This window comes from Leopardus geoffroyi, chromosome C2, assembly GCF_018350155.1.
Source record: "Leopardus geoffroyi isolate Oge1 chromosome C2, O.geoffroyi_Oge1_pat1.0, whole genome shotgun sequence".
In the NCBI taxonomy this organism is placed as follows: domain Eukaryota; kingdom Metazoa; phylum Chordata; class Mammalia; order Carnivora; family Felidae; genus Leopardus; species Leopardus geoffroyi.
This window is the reverse complement of record NC_059333.1, coordinates 144,488,945-144,515,415: the sequence shown is the minus strand read 5'-3', so window position 1 is coordinate 144,515,415 and position 26,471 is coordinate 144,488,945. Positions and strand designations below refer to the sequence as shown.

The 26,471-nt window shown below is 41.3% G+C and overlaps 1 protein-coding gene across 1 annotated transcript in view; it reads right to left on the bottom strand.

Moving 5' to 3' along the window:
- CMC1 (C-X9-C motif containing 1) overlaps positions 1 to 26,471 on the bottom strand; it is a 137,609-nt gene that overhangs the window by 83,504 nt on the left and 27,634 nt on the right. Inside the window, exons 3-4 of the mRNA XM_045501010.1 lie at positions 4,685 to 4,813; positions 4,331 to 4,593 (exon numbers count right to left, since the gene is read on the bottom strand). Coding sequence (XP_045356966.1) covers positions 4,331 to 4,593; positions 4,685 to 4,813 — 392 coding nt within the window. The remainder of the gene's footprint in view (positions 1 to 4,330; positions 4,594 to 4,684; positions 4,814 to 26,471) is intronic.

Genomic DNA, 26,471 nt, shown 5'->3' with positions numbered 1-26,471 from the left:
AACCAGTGAAGGCAACCTACAGAATGGCAGAAGATATTTGCAAATGACACATTTGATAAAGAGTTAGTATCCAAAATATATAAGGAACTGATACAACTCAACACCCAAAAAACAAATATTCCAATTTAAAAAAGGGACGAGGAACATTTTTCCAAAGAAGACATCCAGATAGCCAACAGACACATGAAAAGATGCCCAACATCATTCATCATCAGGGAAATGCAAATCAAAACTACAATGAGATACCACCTCATGCTGTCAGAATGGCTAAAATCAAAAACACAAGAAACCACAAGTGTTGGTGAAGACGCGGACAAAAAGGAACGCTGGGGAATGCAAACTGTGGCCACTGTGGGAAACAGTATGGAGTTTCCTCAAAAAGTTAAAAACAGAACTACCCTATGATCCAACAATCATATTGGGTAGTTAGCTAAAAAATTCACAAACATTAATTCAAGGGATACATGAACCCCTGTGCTTATAGCAGCATTATTTACAACAGCCAAATTATGGAAGTAGCCTAGTGTTCATCAATAGATGAGAGGATGAAGATGATGTGGGGTGTGTGTGTATATACATAAACACATACACACACACACACACACACACACATATAATATTCCCATGTGTGTGTATATATGATGTGTGAATCTTATTCAGCCATAAAAAAGAATGACATCTTGCCCTTTGGAACAACAGGCATGGAGCCAGAAAGTATAATGCTAAGCAAATATGTCCGTCAGGGAAAGACAAATACCATATGTTTTCACTCATATGTGGAATTTAAGACTAAAAAAACAAACAAATGAAAAAATAAAAATAAAAGAGAGAGACAAACCAAGAAACAGACTCTTAACTACAGAGAAACTGGTGGCTACCACAGTGGAGGTGGGTGGGGGGTGGGTGAAATAGGTGAAGGGGATCACAAGTACACCTGTCACGGTGAACACTGAGTGGTGCATAGAATTGTTGAATCACTATATTGTGCACCTGAAACTAAATACCACTATGTCAGCTATACTGTAATTCAAATTTAAAACTTAAAAAAATATTTTTAAAAATCTAACACAGGGGCACCTGAGTGGCTCAGGCAGTTAAGCGGCCAACTTCAGCTCAGGTCATGATCTCGCGGTGAGTTCGAGCCCCGCGTTGGGCTCTGTGCTGACAGCTCAGATCTGGAGCCTGCTTCAGATTCTGGGTCTCCCCCTCTCTCTGCCTCTCCGTCTCTCTCTCTCAAAAATAAACAAACATAAAAAATTTTAAAACCTAACATAAATCAGTGGGAAAACAGACTTGGCCATATTCACCTCAATTGACCTATCACCTCATCTACTCAGAAACACATCTCCTCAGTGTGGGCACATGCCACTGTATAAAAAGCAAGAGAAATAGCAAAATGTAAATCTATGCTTCAATCCAGGAACCAAACACAAATGAACTTAAACAAAAAGCTGGCTTCAGTACATTTGTATTCTGGAATTTACACCGACAAGAATATTTCAAAACTTCCTACTTGCTGACTCCACTTTCTTGTTTCCCATTCCAATCTTGCTTCCATCTCTGCTTAACAAGTTTCCAATGATCATACTGTTAGCTTTGACCACAACCAGCCACCCAGTTGCTAAAGTAAAAAACCTGCTAATTATCCCTAATGCCTCCCTTTGCCTCACCGCCTTCATTCAACGCAACAGCAGGTCCTGTCAATTAGTCCTCCAAAACATCTACTGAAGCTTTCTATCTCTTTCCAGCTTTTCTAATCCCACTCCAGACCAAGACACTAACATACCTAGCCTGGACCACTGCCACCATCTCTTAACCTGTCTCCCTGCTTCCACTCAGGACTCCTCCACACTGCATGCTACCACTGCAGCCAGAATAGTAAAGACATCATTTCTATTGTGCCACTGCCCTCATTTCTTTTTTTAATTTAAAGTAATCTCTATACCCAACATGGGGCTCAAACTCACAATCCTGAGATCAAGCGTTGCACACTCCACTGAGGGAGCAGGGGAGCCAGCCCTGTCACTGTGCTCTGTAAAAGCCTCCAGAGGCTTCCGAGGGGTGCCTGGGTGGCTCAGTCAGTTGAGCCCCACGATGGGCTCCATGTTCACAGAGTAGAGCCTGCTTGGGATTCTCTCTCTCCGTCTCTCTGCCCCTCCCCCACTCACGTGCAATCTCGCTTTCAAAATAAACAAACATTAAATGAATGAATGAATGCAAGCCTCCAAAGACTTTTGATAACATCAGGAAAAGTCCAAACGCTTTCTTATCAGGGCCTTCCAGGTCCTGCAGCATCTAGCTCCAGCCTACTTCCCCAACATCCTTCCTTGTGAACCTCCTCCACGCTCTGGCCCTCATTCCAAACATTTTAAGCATTTGCTGCTTCTGACTGCCCAGCATACTCTTTCCCTACCTCTTCACATAACTACCTCCTCTTGTCCTTCAGATTCCAATTCAAAGGACACTTCCTCATAGAGCTCTTCACTGCCTACTCTGAGGTCAGTCCTCTTTTCACCACCTACCACGTGATACTGCTTATTTTCTTCATGTTGATCATAATCTGGCAAAGTATATATGGGGGTTCAGGGGTGGGCTGTCTTCTTTCTTCTACCATTGTATGCTTGTGACATATAATGGGCACTCCCGTTTTTGTTTTCATCAGAGGCACGGTCTATAGCATGGACCCGGAAATGAAATTACCAGGACTCTACTCCAGCTTGGGCTCTACCAGCAATTAGCAGTGTGGACGTGGGCACACCACAAGATTGAGTGGGTTAAGAGTAACTGGACAGTAAGAAAGTGGAAACAGCAAGTGAGACTTTTTTCTAAATTTCATGTATCTAAACTCAGAATATAGACATATGAAAGCCTTTGACCTCTCTGAGTCTGTTTCCTCATTTGTAGATTACTTTGAATGTCACTTTCAGCTCAGATGCACTAGCACTGTAATAGGCGTCAATCTACTTTCCAACCTAATTTTTCTTACCCCTCATTTACACTCTGCAACTAAATATCACACAGTGATATTTTACCACCTATACATTTGTTCATTCTGCCGCCTCCTCTCCAAGTCCAACCGCTGGAAATTATCCTTTAAAGGCTAGATCAGGGGCGCCTGGGTGGCGCAGTCGGTTAAGCGACCGACTTCAGCCAGGTCACGATCTCGCGGTCCGTGAGCTCGAGCCCCGCGTCAGGCTCTGGGCTGATGGCTCAGAGCCTGGAGCCTGTTTCCGATTCTGTGTCTCCCTCTCTCTCTGCCCCTCCCCCGTTCATGCTCTGTCTCTCTCTGTCCCAAAAATAAATAATCATTGGGAAAAAAATATATTTAAAGGCTAGATCAATTATTAACGGCCTCATAAAGTTTGTTCCAATCACCTGGCCCAAAATTGGTGTGCTTGTGAAGTGTTCCAGAAATTTTTATGCTTTAAATTAGATTAGTCCCTAATCTCTCTCCGCCTCAGTTTTATAATCCATAAAATGGTCTACAATATCACATACTATTGCTGGATAATTGAGAATACTTAGCTTGATAATAAAGCGTTCAAAAAATGTATTATTTGTTGGCTACAGATATTTTCCGCTCTTCTTGAGAGCCACCAAATGAGTTTTCCATTTCTGAATCTCCAAACGTTTGAAGCCATTACTCCTCCCAACGCCTTATGAATAGTTTTCCTATTCATAAAACGAAGGGCGTGGACTAGACCAATCACCACCCCTTCAAAAACGAAGTCCTCTATACTTACATGAATAGCCTACAAAGATACCGTACGTGAGCTTCTGTAACACAAACAGCTTAAAGCAAAGGCAGCGCAGGTGAGCTTCTTTAAGGACGGGAATTCGAGGGAAACTACTGCCTCTTATAGAAGGGGGCTGGAAGCACTAACTGATCGAGACCCTGGGGATCCTTTCTAAAGAAACTGACCCCTGCCACAATGATGGGTCCTTTGGATTGTTGTTTTTAAGTTATCTTACAGATACTTAAAGGAGTCAGTACCCCCCCCACCCCCCAGAGGGACGAAAAAGATGAGACCAGCCGCGTTAAGAAGGAAATGTTTGTAAGACATAAATGGACGACCGCTTGGACAACAAACCCAATGCCTTTCACCTAACCCTAACCCCAAGGAGCGAGCCGATGACCCAAGACTGCAGGAAAGACGCTGGGGCCGCCAGAAACCCTAAAGCGGCCAGCCGGGCGGGCGTGAGCAGCCGTCTGCGGAAGCGGTGCAACCTCAGCGCTCGGCACCTTTCCCAGACCGGCCCCCAGCCGCAGGACCACAGTTAGGGACCCGAGCCCGGACTCCTCAGCAACCCCCGCGTCCCGCCCCCGTACCTGCGGGGTCGAGCGCCATCTCGGCTGGAGGAGAGGAAAGCAGCCCGCGGCCGCTCCCGGGCAGGGGGAGGGAAGGGGAGGAGCCTGGGCAGGGAGGCACGTGCGGCCGCCCGGAGCTTCCCTGAGGTGGAGGAAGCCTCGGAGGAGGAGCGCAGTGCCCTTTGCGGAGCCCGGCCGGCAGGCCCCTTTCCTTCCTTCTAATTTCCCGAGTCGCTACTTCCGCTGCGCATTGCGCCTGCGCCCTTCTGGCCCCACCCCGAAGCCTGGAACGGACTTTGCCCAGGGAATGACTGGGAAGGGGGCGTGGCCTTGTGTGCCTTGGGGGCGGGCTGTCTCAGAGGCTCGGGGCCTCGCTTGGGGCGGAGTGCTAGCGCCCGCTTGCAGACCCGGGTCTGCGGAGACCCGAGCCGAAGCTGCTGGCCTTTGGGACTGCGCCTCCCGTGGCGACTAAGTTCACGGCCAAACCCTTCCCTCCGCTCCCGTCTTCGGAAGACGGAATGAATCACCCTGTTTATTTTATCTTCGTTAACGTTCGTTCATTCATAAATTTCTATTTCATGCCTGCCAGGTTCCAGCCACGGTTCTGAATACGAGGGGTAAATACCTAAATAAAAATAAGGGCCCTATTCTCGAGAAGAATCGTGTTGGCAGGGGAGTCAAATACAAGCAACACGCTGTTAAACGTCATAAACTCCACACGTGCAAGATATGAACAGCTTGTTCTATAGAGGTGGTATAGTTCGTACAGTATCATTATTTGTCCCACAAATCAGCAGCCTGTGGCTTCCCTGGAGGGGAAAATAAAAAATTGGGCTCTAGGACATATTGTCCTTAGGGCGTACAGCCTGACTTGGGTGATGTTACAAATCCCGATTCTGCCAGTTAAAGCCGTATGTTTTTCAGAAAAATGAAGGAAGGTGACAGCTATACTCCAGAAGAGCCCCAACTGCCCTCTTCTCGATAAAAGAAACTTTCTGGTGGCGGTTATGCTCATTTCCGCTCACCAACCGGCCTTCAGAAATGCTTCCTTGTCACATCCATGGTCAGCTAGTTCGAGCCTCCAAAGGGTGAGGTGCGGCCGGGGACAGATGGGACAGATGTTAGAAAAACAAGGAGCAGCTGCTTCTTCCCTGGGAGGGATTTAGAGCTTTCAAAATGATCCCCTCCCCACCTACCTGCAGTCCCTCCTCCCCTGCTGCTGCTTCAGCCTGGTCAGTTGGCAGAAAAAGCAGCCACAGTCGAGCCGGGTTGGGAAAGTGGGTCTCTGCCCAGCAGGTCTTCCGTTTAAGGGCCTATTTGGGCATAACGGCCCTTATTACAGCTGTAGGTTGAGGTGCCAAGGTGAAGAATTAATGTTTCACTCAGCCAGGCAGGAAAGCAGGTCTGTTTTCTTGTGTGTTTTATAAATGGGTTTTGAAGCATACCAAATTCATTCTGATGCCCCTTTTCTTTTTCTGGAGATGGAAGATTTAGTTTAGAAAATAAATCTTTTTAAGGAGATGAGGTGGGGTATGAAGACACAAGCCAGACCTTCATACTTGGGTAATTACACTCAATTGTCCTATATATGCAAGAGGATGTCAGGGAGAGCTTTAGTCAGAGACCTAAGTACCTCTACCGGAATCCTGCATCACCACCTAGTAGATCTGTGACTTGAATGAATTCCAGCGTTTCTTTGGACTTTAGTTTCTAATTTGTATAGACGTTGTGAGGAATAAATGTGTTATCATTTCACACTGTTTCAGTCGCTGAAAACCCACTTGATGGCCTTTGCCATAACTGAGTATTGCTTGAAGCTTTATTATTTAATATTTTTATTTAAAGTAACTCACTGAAAAAACAAACTCAGATGGGCACTATCTACTTCAGCTTTATCCTATGCAATAATATCTGTAAAATCGTGGGTTTTGTGTGTCCCATAAAATGGACTGTTAGACATCTCACACTATGAGAAGCACTAGCATCTCATTGCCTGGTACATAACAGCGTGCCCCTCTCCTGTCTCATAGATCTCCTTGATCTATGAAATTAGATCATTGGGGGGCAAAGTCTCTATAAAGTACCTGGGAAAGATAACTCATGTATTAAAAACTAAATCATAGAACTGTAATTGGTAATTCAAAACAAATTTCCTAAGATAGCACATTATTTAAAAAAAAATTTTTTTAATGTTTCTTTCTTTCTGAGAGGGAAAGAGAGAGACCAAGTAGAAGTGAGAGAGGAGCAGAGAGAGAGGGAGACACAGAATCTGAAGCAGGCTCCAGACTCTGAGTTGTCAGCACAGAGCCCAACGTGGGGCTCAAACTCACAAACTGCCAGATCGTGACCTGAGCCGAAGTTGGACACTCAACTAACTGAGCCACCCAGGGACCCCTAAGATATGGATAGTTCTTTGAACAATAGCTGAAATAAGAACATAAAGGGGAGGAGAGCACACTGTCCTAGAAATGAGGAAATCTGTATCAGCCAAGCATGATCTCTAGGGCTCAGACAGTATCTCTTACCTAATGGCCGCACAGTAGCTTTTCACAAAGGACTGAATGCCAGAGTGGCTAGGAAGGACTTAAAAGATGAAGTAGAAATTATGGTTGGCCTTGAAAGATGGCTAGCATGAGTCAGCAGAGAAGAATGTATGTCACACTAGGAGAAAAATAAGCAAAAATGTCTGAGATTTGAGGTGTTCTTGAGGGACAAATGAAGCATGGAAAAGACAGAAGGCAAGATATAAAACATACATGCAAAAGCAAAAGCATAGGGGTAGGAAGCCCAGGGCTGTGTGACAGTCATGTTGGAGGGCAATGTCTGACGCCATTCGTTGAGGATTTGGGAAGCTAGGATACTTACGAATGCGACTGAAAATGTTAGAAAAGCCAGATGCTCAAAGCCTTAAACATTAGGCTGAGGCGTGTTTGAAGCTGTAACCGGTCAGGGGCTGTTGAAGGTTGACAAGTAGAAAAATGGCCTTTTGTCAAAGTGATGTGTTTTAAAGTCGATTTTGCATAGGATAGATAGATACAAGTGGTGACGAGAGACGCAGGGGGTAAGCAGAACAGTAAGGAGCTTTTGTAATAGTTCAGGCAGGATCTGAAAAGAGCGTGAACTAGTCTATGTGGCTATGTAAAAGACAGAATGGATGTGAATGAATGTAACTGGGAAGGAAAAATCCATTCTTCATAATCGACCTGGAAGAATAGAACAAGGAGTCAAGAAGGACTGCTAGGCGATTCCGTTCCTTGGAAAATGTACACAGACAAATGAGAAAATCATGGCCATGCACCCATTCATGCCTCAAATGATCTGCTCTTGATCCTCATTACTGGGGAGCCAATACTGAGACGGAGAGACCAGTTAGGAGGAAACTTCAATGACCCGAGGGAATATTTGATCCATGGCAGAGCATGTGAAAGCAGAGAAGTGAGGGGCTTAGTATGTAGACTAGACATAAGCACACACACACACACACATACATATCTCTTAGTCTAACATCTAAGGAACTCACAGGTACAAACAAATATCTTAATTGTTTATGGCCTCAATTCTAACTAGATCTAGCATAATTTTTAGCTCTATGTGGATACCTATTAGTTACAATAAAGGTTGAGATAACCCCTGCTTGCTTCCAACTCTGCCCCAAATCAGAATTAAAGATTTCACCTATTGCTTTCTTCTGCCCTGTCTTTGAGCCAATGAGAATTACATTTGGAGGAATGTTAGAAGCCCCATCCCTACCAGTACCAGAAGTTTGAAATGGCTAGCCAACTTCTTGGCTGGAAGATCACTATCCGAGGGTTCCTGGTGGCCTTGTCTGCTTACTGAGCTGCATGATTTAGCTCCCAGCCCCCAGGGCCTGTGCCTTCTCCTTTTTCAATAGGCACAGGTCCAGATTGGTACTTCTATTCGTTTGGTAGGGCCGCCATTACAAAGTACCACAGAATGGTTGGCTTAAACCACGGATTTTCTCACGATTGGAGTCTGGAAGTCCAAGATCAAGTTATCTGTAGGTTTGGTTTCTTCTGAGGCTACTTTTCTTGGCTTACAGGTGGCCATTTTCTCTTTGTCACTTCGCGTAGTCTTCTGGATGTGCGTTTCTGTGTCCAAATTTCCTTTTTATAAAATAAGGAGACCGGGGCGCCTGGGTGGCGCAGTCGGTTAAGCGTCCGACTTCAGCCAGGTCACGATCTCGCGGTCCGTGAGTTCGAGCCCCGCATCAGGCTCTGGGCTGATGGCTCAGAGCCTGGAGCCTGTTTCCGATTCTGTGTCTCCCTCTCTCTCTGCCCCTCCCCCGTTCATGCTCTGTCTCTCTCTGTCCCAAAAATAAAAAATAAACGTTGAAAAAAAATAAAATAAGGAGACCAATCATATTGGATTAGGGCCTACCTTGATGACATCATTTTTAATTAATTGCCTTTATAAAGACCCTATCTCCAAATACAGTCATATTCTCAGGTACTTGGCTCAGGACTTCAGCATATAAATTTTGGGGGGACACAGTCTAGTTCTTTACAAGGACCAGAACATTTCCTGGAATCCCAAATCACTTGGCTAGAGCCCTGACAACTTGCCTAACTTTAGCCTCTCCCCAGAACAATATACTTTGTCCCTGACTTCCTGGTGGCTGAATAGGTTCTGCTTTGCTATGGCTCATTCCACTAACTCCACCTGGCTCTTTAACATATCTTTATTTCATCTGCCAACAGTACTGTTGTAACTCTTAGTCTAAGATCTACCCGTTTTGCAGGGATGTTTCCAACAGTCTCCTAACTTGTCTCTGGTCCTAGGCTGATTCTCCTGCTATCCATTCTTTCTAACTCATTTCATCCACAACAGCAAATATGATCATAAAATTTCTTATGTAAAATCCCTCAGTGGTTCCTCATATACATAAAATCCAAACCCTTTCCTTTAATAAAGTTCATGAAGCCTTTGACGGACTAGTCTCCCCGTTTAATACATCATCTTTTCACAACCAAAAGGTTTCTGCTTGTACTGTGCATTTTCCACTGTATGAACCTATAGCAATAGTTTATAAAGTATCTGTGGAGAATTTTCGATGCACTATCCCAGTAAAACAGATAAGATTCTGTATTGAACATAGAAACTTAAAACTGATTTCAGAAAGAATGTATAGTTGGGGCGCCTGGGTGGCTCAGTCGGTCAAGCGTCTGACTGTTGATTTCAGCTCAAGTCATGATCTCACAGTTTGTGAATTGGAGCCCCACATAGGGCTCTGCACTCCCAGTGCAGAGCCTGCTTGGGATTTTCTCTCTCTGCTCCTCCTCTGCTTGTTCTCTCTTTCTCTCTCTCTCTCTCAATAAATACATAAACTTAAAAAAAAAAAAAAAAAAAAAGAGTGTGTAGTGGAAAGAGAGGGACTTTGGAACCAAACAGAGCTAAATTCTAATTCCTCTTGCCTTCTTTTACTTTTTAACTTTTTTATTGAAAAAAGTTATACTTTCAGGGATCGTTTCTATAGTTCATAACTTTTTTATTGAGATATAATTTATATACAGAAAAGGAAACAAATCTTTGTGCAGCTGAAAAAATTTTCATGTATGGATACACTTTTGTACCACACCTGTGTCAAGACCTAGAGCATTTCTAGTCATCCAGAAGGTTCCTTGATACCTCCTCCTAGTGAAGCCCCGCATAAAAATAACTACCTCCTCTGGGGCGCCTGGGTGGCGCAGTCAGTTAAGCGTCCGACTTCAGCCAGGTCACGATCTCGCGGTCTGTGAGTTCGAGCCCCGCGTTGGGCTCTGGGCTGATGGCTCAGAGCCTGGAGCCTGTTTCCGATTCTGTGTCTCCCTCTCTCTCTGCCCCTCCCCCGTTAATGCTCTGCCTCTCTCTGTCCCAAAAATAAATAAACGTTGAAAAAAAAAAAAAATAACTACCTCCTGACTTCTATGAGAATTGATTAGTTTTGTCTGTTTTTGAACTTATATGAAAGTAACAGGGCAGTGTAATCTACCATATCTGGTGTCTTTTGCTCAACTCAATAGCTGTGAGACTCATTCACATGGTTGAATGTATCTACATATCTGCTTTCCCACTTCTAATTTAGATTTGGTAAATCGTTTCTCCCTCTGAGCCTCAGTGTCCTCAGTCACACCATCCCCGCCTAATTTATTTGAGCATTAAAGAAAACCTGTAACAAACAGTGATAGCGGTTTCTAGCACACAGTAGGCCATTGCTAGATTCTAGCTATTGTCGCTGTGATGATTATCTTTTATTTTTAGAATTCAGTTCTTTTGAACTATTGCACTATATTCAGGGGTTTTTTGATGTAGTACTTCAGAGCTACTCTGCCTTCAAGGCTGAAATCTGGGTAACAATATGTTTAAATCAGTATTATGTGAACACCCTTCAAATGAACAAAGGAGATTTAACAGTGTGCCCTATCACTTATCAGGTGAGAAAAAAAAAGTGTGAAAAAAAAATCACCTCTCACCTCTGTGGAAGGTTTTTTTATGTTTTATGTTTTGTTTTTACTGTGAATTATTTTCTGGGTGGCCTCCTTTAAGCAGACCACAATTTTTTCTAGGGTTGCAGACTTCTATTCCTAAAAAATGCTAAAAAAAAAAATGATAATAAAGATAATGATAAGACTATGACATGAGTTATATTGGATTTCTCTTACCTTGTCTTGTGCAGGTACCATGATCCTTTGTAGAATTTCTCACAGGAGCTGGCAAAGTTGACAAACAAAAACAGAAGTGCTTTTCATTGTACAGTGTGTCTGAAATGACAATGACATTCTGGTTAGATGGCCAGCTGCACTGAAAACATCTCAAGGATCTTTTGCTTATTTAGAGAAAATAAAGTTAGTGAAAACTAACAACTCATTCCAGATGTTTCTGCACTATTGATCTGTCAGAGGACAAACTTCCTGAATTTATTACCCACTCCTCCCCCAAGACGGAGAACCTTCCATGCGCCAGGCACTGTGCTGCGTCCTGGAATGAACAAGTAAGATGAAGTCCTTGCCCTTAAGGAACTCAGAGTACAGGAGGTGTAAGACAAACACACGAACAAATAATTACAGTCCAACATGTTAGAAGATGATGCGGGAACCCAGAGGGTGAAATTAATTTGACTTTCAGAAGACAAACATAAACATGAACATTAATGCTTATATTTGAAGTAACTTCTTAAAAATTATTCAATAAGAGAAAGACAAATGGAGTCTTAGTCGATAGCATTTTGCTGTATAGAATAGGCATAGGTTAATCATCATGTACCACAAATATGGTTGAAATAGCTAGATTGGCCACTATTAGTTGGGACCACACAGACAACATCCAAGGACATAAAAATCAAGTGTTGAGAATTGCTATCAAGTTTCGATGCTTTCTCCCTAGTGGTGCGCTCAGACAAAACAATCCTATATCATTGATCCTGGTATATTGATCAATAGGACATGAAGCAGTAAGTCCAAATGAAGAGCTCCCAAAAGTTAAGGCCTTGACCTTCAGTAAAGAAGAGTGCTTATACAGATCTATTTCATTAACTAAGTTCTCCGTCATGGAGCCAGGGATCCCAAGGTATGGATGAAAGGCTTCCTATAGAAATGAGGTATTGCTGTTGCTAAGCCACGTGACTGCCCTTTGAGGGGAGGGACTGTATCTTCTGCATCACTGTAGCACCTCTCAGAGGACTTGGCATCTGGCAAGGTAGTAAGCTCCTGTTACTGGAGAATATAGGGGCACCATGTGAAACTAATATGGGTTACATGACCCACTGATTATTACTCCTTAACATCACTTCCATCTCTTCCCTGTCCCTAACCTCTACCTTAATTCAGCCTCCATTTTGCCATTTCTGATCTTTGGCTAAAGATAACTTTCAGGTTTTACATGCTTTAAGATATATTTTCTGGTCAAGACACCCCCCTCACTTAGAACACAAGACGCACATTTATGGCATTGTCAGCTTGGCATCCTGTTCTTCTTTTGGACACTGTTCCTCCCCTAATTCATTTTATTAGATTGGTTTCTGCCAATGTCTTCATGTTCTTACATGACATCTCTCTTTAACCGTATTCATTTGTCCAAGAATGAATACATGACCTAGAACAGACCAGTAGAGTTTTGCCTAGAAAATATTAGCTGTGGATCTAAGGATACCAGTTCGTCTCCTGAGGGTGGAATTTTAAAATGCAAAATGTAGAAGCCACTAAGAGACTAGTTTTCTGCCATGTAGAGAAAGTTATCGCTAAGGAAAAAGGAAAGGTGATGCCTAACCAAAAAGGTACAGAGATTCAAGATTGACAACATCCATACAGGGTTTGAAACTCAGGTTGTAGCTGCTCTGAGATTCATTTCTGTGTCTGCCTTTCTGGGTCTTGGATCTTTGAGCTACCAAAGACTTATATGTAGGACATGTCTTATACATGACTGCAAATCTTCTCAGCCCCAATTCTTGCATGTGGCCACTAGTTCTCTGTAAGCCTTCAAATACCTGAACATAAGCTGGTATTACCTTGTACCTCTCACTTGCTTTTTTGACACTACTGCATGAAACACCCATGAGGATCCTCTGAGCCGTCACACGTCTACAACTCAGAAGTGTAGGGGAAGTTAATGCCTGTGCGGTCATCTTGATCAATAGTGAATGGAATCCAACGGATAAATGTGTCCCACTTTTTATTCCTGCTTCAGTTCTGAAGCACATTTAAAAACAATGTTTATTTATTTTTGAGAGAAAGTGAGCCAGAGTGCAAGCTGGGGAGGGGCAGAGACAGAAGGAGACCCAGAATCTGAAGCAGGCTCCAGGCCCTGAGCTGTCAGCACAGAGCTCGACGCGGGGCTCAAACTCACAGACTGTGAGATCATGACCTGAGCCGAAGTCGGACGCTCAACTGACTGAGCCACCCAGGTGCCCCCTGCAGCACATTTTATCAGACCCCTCCAACAGCCTCATGGGATCTAACCAGTCACCTGTGAAATGGGACACTCATTAAAACATGCACGTATTACCTTTCCTTCCTCCCCTGCTTCACTCTTCCCTGACCCTCCCTCCTGTTCCTTGGGATAATATTCAAAGACCATCCACTTGCACGTTACCTAGGCGAAAAGAGCACTTATTCATTGCTTCTGACTTTTTGTTTAAACTGTTTCAAATTGGTTCCTGCTCTTTGCTACTCAAAGACATGGTCCAAATTCATTCAAAGCCCTAATAATGGTTCCCTCATTGCCCATAGAATACAATCATACAAGCAACAGAACTGGATGGGAGCATATGGCAATCTGATCCAGAATTTACATCCTTAACATATCGGGTGCCTTGTAAATGTTTATTACCCTCTCCCAGTCGATAGCTAATCAATTTCTGCCTAAGTATGCCACGTGCCTTTGAGAATACATAAAAATCCAGGCACATACACACACAAAATCCTACTGTCTCCAGGATTACCCCAGCTCGCTATTTGTTCTTTTCCTATTGTCACCTGTGTCTAGCTACCACACTTTATTTCACTGTTTATCTATTGTTGAAGTTTTAGGCTGCTTCTAGTTTTTCTTTTAAGGTTAACACTGAAGTGAATATTCTAAAAATAAAGTTTTCATCTCTAGCTCTGTTTATGTCTGAAGGAGAATTCCTAGAGGTGGAATTATTGTGCTAATTGCTGTGGACAGATCACCAAGTAAAGTCACTTTAAAGATATTTGCTAAATTGATGCAAACAGGCATTTTGTTACAACTCACTAATTTTTATTAGTAGTGATAAATATTTTGCATGTATTTTTAATAGCCTTATTTTCCTTCTATGAATTGTTTATCCATATTCTTTCCCATTTTAAACTAAACCACTACCATTTTTCTTACTGATTTGTCTATTGCTTTTTTTATATGAAGCCTTGTGGCACTTATTATTTATTTATTGTCATTGTTGTTTTCCTTTTATTTTTATGAATCATAATTTGACAGACTCACATACATATGCAGTATTTTTTTTTTTTTGGTTATTTATCCCATTATTTAATTCTTGGTGAGAGATAACCCATTCTATTTTCTATATTTTTTATTTTCTATTTCTTTAAATAAATAGATTGCTATTTTACAGTTATTTTCTTTTCTTCCTCTTTATTTCATTTTATTATGATGAGACATAAATATCTATCTTTTTCTCCAAATAACTAACCAATTCTTCGGACACTGTTTTCCGAGAAGTATTTACTGAATAACCTACCTTTTCCTTTTAAGTTTTTTTCTGATCTTGGATCTATTTCCAGGCTGTTTGTCCTGTCCATCTCCCTGCCTAATTCTGTGATTGTGACATAGTCTTTTCATTTTCAACTGACTCTTAAACTTTGGATAAGTAACATGAAAGTACAACTAATGTTTCATTTCTTCCTGTATGAGGCCATGTCTCAGCATACTCGAGCACTGACCTCACAGAAGGCTCAAGACAACGTCTCTGATTGGTGTGTGTCAGGACAATGAGCAGTGTCGCTTGCCCTGTCCATCCCGGTTCTGTGCCTGCTGGCTCCTAGTTTGGGAGCGGACAGATGAGGGATGGGCTATGGGGGCCCATATCCCACTCCCCAGGTTCAACTAAAGAATGATTCTTGACTTCCCATCCTTGGTTGCAGAGCATGTTTATATTTATTCCACACTATCCTGCATCGTATGTTAGATCCGAGGGAAGCGGATGCTGAGGTGGACATTAGCACACAGAATTTTTGCTAGAAAGTGCTTTGGTGGTCAAGACTTTTGGGAGAGAAGAGAAGGAAACAGGATTAGGTAGAAGAATGAGATGAGCTGTGGTGTAGTCCTAACAAGGACTTGGCCAAGTTCTGAAGCTGGATGACCTTTCTGAACTTGTCCTGAGTTGAGGCAAGGGGGCTAGGCTTCATAGCCCCGCATTGACCAAGCACTGGTAGATGGCCATCCTAGAAAGGGGCATGGCCTTGAGTGAGGCATGTCTCTTTAGCATGTAGCACTAATCATAATTATAATGGCCATAATTATAATTACAAATTAACATGAATTTGTGAGATGCATTCATTATTATATGTCTCTCTCTATATCATAAGCTCCAGGAAGTAAAGGACCGTGTCTGTTTTTTAATCACTATTGCAGCCTTAGAGCATAGCAATTTTTTGTTGAGTATATACTTAGAGTTAAGCACTCAATAAATAAATTGACTGAAGAAATAAATGACTAGAGGAGGGGATATTATCTTCTTTGTCTATATTTTACAGTGAAGAAAGTGAGGCACAAAATTTAGCTAATAAATGCTAGGGCTGGGATATAAGTCCACATCTGTTTGGTTCCAGAGGCCATACTCTTTCCACTATGAAAGTGTCTTAGCTCAGGCTGCCAAAACAAAATACCACAGCCTGAGTGGCTTAGACAAAAGAAATTTATATTCTCACAGTTCTGGAGACTGGAAGTCCAAGATCAAGGGGGTATTAGGATTGGTTACTGGTGAAATCTCTCTTCCTGGCTTGTAGGGACACCTTCTCGCTGTGTCCTCACATGGCCTTTTCTCTGGGTTCACACATGTGCACGCACGCACACACACACACACACACACACACACACATCTCTGGTGTCTCTTCCACATCTAAGGGCACCAGTCCTATCAGATTAAGGCCCACCTTTATGACCTCGTTTAACCTTTACTACCTCCAATCACAGTGGGGATTAGGGCTTAATATGAATTTGGGGGGAGACATGATTCAGTCCATAATGGAAAGATTTCCAGGGTTTATTATAAAGACACACAGGTTTAGGGGAGCCTACCCTAGGCAGTACTGTGGCTCTCTCCTTCTGCCTTCTCTGCTCCTGTTATGGAAATAATGCTGCCATTTGTGTCCAATTATGTAAGAAATAAGAAAAAACCTGAAAAATGTTGAATGAACAATATGAGAAACTTAAAAAATAGACACCAGTAGGGCTCCCGGGTGGCTCTGTTGGTTAAGTGTCAGACTTTGGCTCAGGTCGTGATCTCATGGTTCACGAGTTTGAGCCTTGCACGGGGGTTCGCACAGATGGTGTGGAGCCTGCTTGGGATTCTCTCGCTCCCTTTCTCTGCCCCTCCCCCACTGTCTCTCTCTCAAAATAAACACACTTAAAAAAAAATAGATGTAGTACTTCAACATTAGGGTTATTGGGTCCTCCCCTAATAAGCCATTCCAAATTGCTGCCAGACCATGAAGAAACTTAACCACTGTATCAAATCTGCCCCATATTTTCTCATTAAAAATATTTGGCTTTCAGCTTCTCTTCCTTGTATTCTGCAATAGTTATGGTCTTCAGCCATTAATCTGGTTCGTCCTCCATATTTGGGCTAGTTTTCACCCTGAGAAGAAAATAGGACCTTATCATTCCCTTGCTTAGTCTCATTTCTTCCTGAGGCAGAAAGGTTCTAAAACTTCATTGTACGTCAGAATCACCTGGAAAAGTCGTTAAAACACAGATTTCTGTCCCTTCAAACCCTGCTTCCCCAGCTTCTGATGCTGTATGATTGGGGATAGACCTGAGAATTTGCATGTCTAACCTGTTCACAGGTGATGCCAATGAAACTGAATCCGGGACTACCTTTGGAGAACCTCTGTCCTACAGATAAGGCTAACCACCACTTTTGCCTCTATCTGGCCCCCGTTTGCTTATCCCTCTCCTTCTTATCCTTCTGCATCCCCTCCTTCTGACTCCCATAGATCTTACATTCTACCCATACATTTTCACCATGTCTGGAACACCAAGCACTGTCATACTTCGTGCCTTCGTGGCTGGCAAAGCCTATTTCTTACCCAGCTCACATGCTCCTTTTCTGGGCAGCCTTCCCTTACTCTCTCAGAGTATTTTAATGATGATTCCACACTGTGTTCATATCTCTGTTTTATATTACTGCTTTATTTTTATTGTTTTTCAAGACTTTCTCCTTCGCTATGGGTTTGGGCGGTACAGGGGACGTGTCTCACTTTTATATTCCTGATGATTCACACAGTGTCTGCCAAGAATAGCTGCTTGGTATATGTTGAGTTTGTGTTTAAGGTAGTTCAGTTTAATTATTCATAAAAGGCTTAAGCCATTTATGAGATATATAGTAACTCTGACATCCTGTAAGTTCCCTTTCATTCTATTAGGATCCGACACCCTACAGGGGAGCATTTCAACTTCTCTCAGCCACTGTGCATGGCTTTCCTTATTCATTAGATCTTACCTTCAATTTGTCTATGTAGCTGACCTCCAATCCAGGCTTTGCTGATCACATTCTTGTCTGGCACCCTCTGGCATTCTCTTGGGCTTACACATTTACTTCTTGAGGTTCAGACTGGGTTCTCTAGCTCTCTGCTCACTAGCCTCCCCGGCCTCTACCTCCTGCCAGGATAGTATATTTTGCTTCATGTGATTTGGCTCACTGGTTCCTGAATTTGAAACTGTCTGTAATCACTAGACTAATGGCCCATACACCTGCAGTCACTAGGATCTGGAGAAAGACTCCTGGTTGAACCTCCCTCCTTGCCTTCCCTTTTCCCTAGTGCCCACCTGTCAACCCTTTTCCACTGCCCATGATTCATTATTCAACCATCCTTCAATTCATTCTTCTATTCATTCTTTGACTCAGGGCTCGCAGGTGACAAAGGGTATTGCATCATCTACTATATTTCTGCTTCAAACTACTTATGATTCACTCTGAAATCATAAAAGGGGGAAAATGCTGAACTGGAAAAGAAAGAAAAAAAATTCCTGGGTGGCTCAGTCGGGTAAGCATCCGACTTCAGCTCAGGTCACGATCTCGTGGTTCGTGATTTTGAGCCCAACATCAGGCTCACTGCTGTCAGCCTGCCAGTGCACAGCCTACTTCAGATCCTCTGTCCCTTTCTCTCAGCCCCTCCCCACCTTGCACTCTCCCCAAAATAAATAAATAATAAAACATTTTTTTTCAATCACAACCCACCTGTGAAATATTGCTAATGACAGCCTCTTCAATTTATCATTACGAGGGCAAAATAAGCTGGATTTTCAGAAGATACGAATAACCTAACTCTTCATTAATTATACTGGAAGTACATAGTATTCCAATTATACAAATTAACAGCCATGAAAAATTTCATACCCTGTTTACTTTCAGGGTGAAATACACCTCAGATTTGTAGATTATTTCTACTTTATAGGTTGGGCTTAAGTATAAATGATAATACATTTCTCAGATAAGCTAATAGGTTAAAAACAAAAAAGAAGCCACTGTCAACTTCTGGTAAACCAGATGCAAGAGATAATAGCTAAGCTACTATGTCGAATTTCAAATTAATAGTTTTAATTGTACTTGAGCAAAATAAATTGACTTTGTAAAAAACTCTTTAGTCTTAGAAATTATGGCATTTCTCATTTATATAAGAAGTTTGATTTTATCTTTACTAGATGAAATTCCCAATAATAGGTAATTTCAAATAATTACTCATATCAAACAAGAAGAATAGGTGATATATAGCCTGATAAATATTATTCTCTAGGGTTAAAATGTTTCTAATTTTGATTCTTTGATCTCTTATTTCCAAGAATGGATCCTTTTCTCAGTTTTAAAGGTATAGAGATATTTCTTTCTACTACAAGGGGAATAAAACAATCTTGGCATAATAGTAAAAAAAAAATGAGGAACAATAATTCTTAATAATGCCCAACTTGCAGTATTATTGTCAATGTTAAATAAAGGAATAATTATGGAAATGCTAGCCAATACATGGCACACAGTTGGTGGTCAATAAATGTTAGATGTCCCATAAGAGCACCACAATCTGTGATTCCCAGAAATAACTTAGGCATCCACGGGCTTACTTACAGGAAATACAAATGGTCATAAACAGTTATATTTTCTGGTCAAGTAGAGTTTACTACTCCTTGGAATGTTCTTGAGAAGAATTGTTGGAGCACATGAAGTACCCAGTCAGACACATCTGGTATTCTAGAAAGCTATTGGAGGTGGAAAATCTCAGTGCCCTGGGGAATATGCATTTTCCACTATGCAAAACAGGATCACATTCACCAAGAGATTTATTGTCAAGAGTTGAGACAAATAGGAAATCATTAAAATTGCTGCTTCTGCAAATGGATTTGGAAGCTGGATGTATTGGGATCCAACCACAGCCCTCATTTTTCTGATTTTCTGTGACCTCCACCCCCAACCCCCACCTCCATCTGTCCTTTTCGAATGCCCTTTTCTCTGAACCAGATTGAAACTCTATTCACCTACTTCTCCCCATGCCTTCTCGCCTTTTTTTTGCTCTCTGATTAACCCTCTTCCATTTTTATTTATTTATTAAAAAATATTTTTTTAATGTTTATTTTTTGAGAAAGAGAGAGAGACAGAGTGCAAGCTGGGGAGGGGCGGAGAGGGAAGGAGACACAGAATCCGAAGCAGGGTCCAGGCTCTGAGCTGTCAGCACAGAGTCTGACGCGGGGCTCAAACTCATGAACCGTGAGATCATGACCTAAGCCGAAGTTGGACGCTGACCTGACTGAGCCACCCAGGTGCCCCCAACCCTCTTCCATTTTTAAATCCTTGCCTTTTCCATTATGCTTGATCTTGAGATCTATGGCCTTCTCTGTGGCCTTTCTCTTGAGAATTAATCCATTTTTGGAGAGGCAACTGTTGCAGTTTATATGGAAGTTTCCCAAATAGTACTTGAGTTCCAATTTCTCAGCTTTCAGGTTTGCATCTTCAGCTCTCTGCTGAATAATGCTGACATCATATCCATACCTCAAACTAAGCATATTAGAAAAGACTTACATTCTGTCATCCATACGTCTCGATATTCTCAGAACTCAGTCCATGCTTATCATTTCAATCATGTTTGAATCAGTTCTGCATTTCACTCTGTAAACCTAAATCATGTTGTGTAACCTTCCGTAATACCATAGATCTTTCCTTCCTGACAGTAAACATCTTTCTTCAGACCCACATCCTTTCCCTCCTGGACTATTTTTGTAGGCCGCCAGCTACTTCCGACCTGCAGACTTTCTTCTCGACAATTCATTCTGTGCACTTCAGGTAGATTACGCCTTTTAACAGCCCTTACTAACTCATCATGGCATTGCTTACTGAAAATTCTTCAATGACACCAGATTTTTCACAGGCTAATTTCCAAACTTCCAGGCCTCCTGGGCCCACGTCTGGCCTACCCTGACTTTATAATCCCGCTCCTTCCCAGTTATCACAACTCCTCTGGGGCCCCATTTCATTCCATTTATAGGAGATTTCAGATAGGTGTAACTCTTTAAAGGGAGGGTAAAAGGGACCTAAAACCTTCCTGAGATACTTTATTTTCTGTCCAGAACACCTCCTCATGATTACAGACCCCTACTTTAGAGACACAACTGATTCCACAAATATAAAGTGGCACTAGGATTCTAGAAGTTGCTTCTAAAAAGCATTTTTTGTCACCCTGCTATAATCTATACGCTGAGAACTAGCAAATTACCCAAGTGTTCTCTTAATTAATATAAAGATCATAAAAGGAAATAGATCCTTCAATGTTTGGATTTTTCATCACTTTAGAAATTAAAATTTTTTTATTATTAAGTATTTTAAATAGACAATATATTAGGTACCCTCTATACCTATCATCAGATTTAATAGATGAGAAAGGTAAAAGAAAGGTCATATTTACTGAATGTCATTTTAAAAGATGTTCTTTATTTTAGTTCATTCTATTAATTAATGATTTGCTCACTGAGAACTATTAATAATTAGATACTATGATTTTAATCTATTGATTAAGAAGCAAATAAACTTGCATTCATTTATTTGGCTGTGTCTAAGAGAATAACAGGATACAATGAATCCTATGACCCAAACTTCCTATTCACCTGAAGCTCTATATATTAATACTGTGCCAATGACTCAGAAAATATTAAAAAATATTGATAGCTGTGTAACATTTGTGTTTTATTTTGTCTGCTACTTGATGGGAATGGAAACAGTCTATCTAGGAAACATTCTTTTATTAGACCCAGAACTGAGTTAGCCAGTGAATTTCCCATCATATCTTAGCTGCCAAGAAACTTGCAGTATTTAATTGCTAAGCTTCATAAATTATCTCATCCCAGGTCCCTGTACATCTGTTATTCTCCTTCTTTTTAGCAGGTTTTGTACTTTTAATTCTTACCTGTCTTTCTTACATGTCTTAAAAGATGACTATAATCATTTATTGAACATGTGGGGGGTTTAAAAAATACAGAAACACACTAATGTGACATATTGATGAAAAGCATCAGATAATTCCAAGATCAGTTTTCCATGGCAAATTAGTCAAATTTCTTAAGATATGACATCACTAGTTACTTGTTTTAAATGGGAACAATTAAACCTAATTTTTTTATATGTATATGAAATCCACAGTAATCTAAGGGGCGCCTGGGTGGCTCAGTTGGCTGAGTGTCAGACTGTTGATTTTGGCTCAAGTCATGATCCCAAGGTCATGGAATCAAGCCCCGCTGAGCCTCGAGCATGCTTAAGATTCTCTCTCTCCTTCTCTCTCTCCCACTCTCCTCCTCTACCCTTTCCTCTGCTTGTGTGCATGCTTGCTCTCAAATTAAACAAATAAATTAAATAAATAAATAAATAAATAAATGCTTCAATTTCATTTTAGTGTTTACCTTCTCTTTAACATCAGACTTCTTACCAGACCAGTTAGATAATAAACAAAGAGCTGATAAAGGTTTGTCAACTTTTCTTATCATTTTGATAAGATTATCAAGGATTCAAATTCAAATGATTGAAAAAAAAAAGAAAAAGAAATAAGATACCTGATTAATTTACAAATGGAGAACTATGTTGCCCACTAAACTATCTCATTGTACAAACGAGGCATCTCAGTCTCTGTTCATAGCCCATTCGTAAGTTTGGCCCCTGAATTCACTAAAGGAGAACAGTGGCAAGAAGTGACAGGACTTCCAAGTAGAAGAATAAGTAGGTCTTCACTGACTTGCTTGATGGAAAATGAATCCATGCCTAAGTCCAACCTAGAGCCCAGATTTCTTGAGAGGCTTTTCCAGGAACATTACAGCTGAAATAGAGAAAGTTTTCATTGTTTTTGAGTAATAGCATAACCTGAGAGTTGGCTAAAGTAACCACTTTGAAGGACAAGATTTATTTGAATTTGTGCATTCTCTCATGTCCGTTGAAAATCTATTCCCACTCTTGAATTACTACAGGCTAGGCATTTGACATAGGTGTTGATCATGCATTGGACCTCAAGACGCTATGTCTACAAAGTAGTTATTAATTATTATAATAATGTTGAGAAGTGGGTTGAGCTTTATGGAGATTGGGCATAAGAGGGATACCTAATCTAGCCGTGGTTGGAGTGGAGCTGAAGGTCAGAAGTCCAGAAAGTCTTCTTAGAGGGACCGACATTTAGAATGTGAGATCAGGGGCACCTGGGTGGCTCAGTCGGTTAAGCGTTTGACTTCACCTCAGGTCATGATCTCGCAGTTCGTGAGTTCGAGCCCCATGTTGGATTCTGTGCTGACAACTCTGAACCTGGAGCCCGCTTCGGATTCTGTGACTCCCTCTCTCCTTGCCCCTCCCCTGCTTATGCTCTGTCTCACTCTCTCTCTCAAAATTAAATAAACATTAAAGAAAAAATTTAGAATGTGAGATCGATAGGAGTATTCAGACTAAAAAACAGGAGTGGGAAGAGAACAATGTTCCAGATTGAGGAAAGCATATGCAAAAACTCTGAAGGAAAGAAATCTTGATAGGTTTTAAAAACCTAAGGAAGTTCAGTCTGACTGAGGCCTAAGAAAAACTGTAAGACGTGAGGTTGTAGATACAGGCCCCTTCACCTTACAGGTAATGTTAACGGGGTTAGCATTGGTCAAGGAGCAAGGAGAGGACACTTAAAGAGCAAGGAGAGGACATTTAAAGGTTAAACAGTGAAGTGATACGAGATTACATTTTAGAACAAAAGACTTCAAACAGGGTAGGCTCATTCACTGTGGCTCAAGGGGTCACAGGCATGAACAGTTTTAAATAATCAATGTTCCGTTCCTCCACTTCCTTTTATACTCTTTCTGAAAGAGGATCTCCTTAAGAAAGCACACACTTGCAGTGAAGGCATCACGCAGCGTTCTTTTCCTTCATGTATCTTACACCTGGCCTTCCTCTTTACAAAAAAAGAGACCTTCCCCTCACCCATTCTGAATCTCGCTCTGGTGGGTTATTCAGGAGCTCCAAAAATGTAGACAAATCACAATACTGCTATTGGTGAAGTCTTCATTTCTCAAGACATAGTAAATCTGCTTGTAGATTTGAGATTTCCCCTTGTTTAAAAATAGTTTTAAGTGCAAAACATGAAACCAGAGACAGATTGTTAGAATGTTTTGAAGTTAGGCATAGAGCAGAGTGGAGATGCAGGAATAATGCTAGCTCTTACTTAATAATTTTGTCCCTTTTGGGGTGTCTGGGTGGCTCAGTCGGTGAAGCGTCCAGCTTCGGCTCAGGTCATGATCTCACAATTCACGAATTTGAGGCTCAAGTCGGGGTCTGTGCTGACAGCTCAGAGCCCGGAGCCAGCTTTGGATTCTGTGTCTCCCTCTCTCTCTGCCCCTCCCCTGTTCACACTCTGTCTTTCTGGCTCTCTCTCAAAAAGTAACAAACATTAAAAAATTAAAAAAAAATAAAGTGGTCTGGTTTCTTTCTTTTGTATGATGCTGTCCAGTTTTCTTAACCTTCTTTCCTGCTTTGTTGAAGATTAACTGATCATATACAGGTGGGTTCATTTCTGGGTTTTCTATTCTGTTCCATTGACCTATGTGTTTATTTTTGTGCCAGCACCATACTGTTTTGATTACTACAGGTCTTATGTTGAGTGCATAATTATAGTTGTTATAGCTTGCTGGATTATCTCCTTTATTATTATATAGTGTCCTTCTTTGCCTCTTGTTACAGTCTTTGTTATAAAGTCTATTTAGTCTGATAGAAGTATTGTTACTCTGGCTTTCTTTTGACATCAATCTGCAGGTGTCTTTAGGTGTCAAATGGGTCTCCTGTAGTTAACATACAGATGGTTCCTATTTCTTTATCCATTTTGTCACCCTATGTCTTTTGATTAGTCCATCTACATCCAAAGTAATTATTGACAGATATGCATGTATTGTCATTTTATTACTTGTTTTGTGATTGTTTCTGAAGATTTTCTCTGATCCTTTCTTGTCTTTCTTTTGTGTTGTGCTAATTTTCTTTTCTGATACATTTGGATTTCTTTCTCTTTATTCTTTGCATATTTATTAGTGGTTTTGAAATATGATTACCATTAGGTCTGTATATAACATCTTCTGCATATAGCAGTCTATATTAAATTGATGGTCATTTCCTCAGCCGCAGCATTTCTTACTTGACCCGTCTCCAAAGGCAAGGGAATTAAAAGCAAAAATGAACTATTGGGACCTCATGAAGATAAAAAGCTTCTGCACTGCAAAGGAAACAATCACAAAACTAAAAGGCAACCGACAGAATGGAAAAAGATATTTGCAAATGACATATCAGACAAAGGGCTAGTATCCAAAATCTATAAAGAACTCACCAACCTCCACACCCAAAAAACAAATAATCCAGTGAAGAAATGGGCAGAAGACATGAATAGACACTTCTTTAAAGAAGACACTCAGATGGCCAATAGGCACACGAAAAGATGCTCAAGGTCACTCCTTATCAGGGAAATACAAATCAAAACCACACTGAGATACCACCTCATGCCGTCAGAGTGGCTAAAATGAACAAATCAGGAGACTATAGATGCTGGAGAGGATGTGGAGAAATAGGAACCCTCTCGCACTATTGGTGGGAATGCAAACTGGTGTAGCCGCTCTGGAAAACAGTGTGGAAGTTCCTCAAAAAATTAAAAATAGGGGCGCCTGGGTGGCTCAGTCGGTTAAGCGTCCGACTTCGGCTCAGGTCATGATCTCGCGGTCCGTGAGTTCAAGTCCCGCGTCAGGCTCTGTGCTGACCGCTCAGAGCCTGGAGCCTGTTTCAGATTCTGTGTCTCCCTCTCTCTCTGACCCTCCCCCATTCATGCTCTGTCTCTCTCTGTCTCAAAAATAAATAAACGTTAAAAAAAAAAATTAAAAATAGACCTACCCTATGACCCAGCAATAGCACTGCTAGGAATTTACCCAAGGGATACAGCAGTGCTGATGCATAGGGGCACTTGTACCCCAATGTTTATAGCAGCGCTTTCAACAATTGCCAAAGTTATGGAAAGAGCCTAAATATCCATCAACTGATGAATGGGTAAAGAAGTTGTGGTTTATATATACAATGGAATACTACTCGGCAATGAGAAAGAATGAAATATGGCCTTTTGTAGCAATGTGGATGGAACTGAAGAGTGTTATGTTAAATGAAATAAATCATACAGAAAAGAAACAGATACCATATGTTTTCACTCTTATGTGGATCCTGAGAAACTTAACAGAAGACCATGGGGGAGGGGAAGGGAAAAAAAAGTTAGGGAGGGAGGCAAACCACAAGAGACTCTTAAAAACTGAGAATAAACTGAGGGTTGATGGAGGGTGGGGAGAGGGGAAAGTGGGTGACGGGCATTGAGGAGGGCACTTGTTGGGATGAGCACTTGTTGGGTGTTTTATGGAAATCAATTTGACAATAAATTTCATATGAAAAAATAAAATAAAAGAACATAAGTATTAATATTTTAAAAATAAAAAATAAATTGATGGTCATTCAATTTGAACTCATTCTTTTCTCCTGTCCTTCCCACATTTTAGTTATATGTCATCATATTTTATATCTTGTTTTTGAGAGGTGCATGACTGATTTTTTTACAGAAATATTCATTCATACTGCTTTTGAGTGTCCTATTCTAAACTATTAATTTTTGTTCCTCCTTGCCCCTCAGAGTCCCTTTTAATATTTCTTGCAGAGATGGTTCAGTAGTCATGAACTCCACTAGAGTTGCCTGCAGATTTTTCTCATTCAGCACTTTGAATATATCATGAATATATCACGGCACTCCCTTCTGTCTTGGAAAGTTTCTGTTGAAAAATCTATTAGCCTTGTGGGTTTTCCCTTGTAGGTTAATGATTTCTTTTCTTTTTCTGTTTTTACACTTTTTTTGTGTGTCACTATATTTTGCAAGTTTAATTACATTATGTCTTAGTGTTGGTTCTCTTT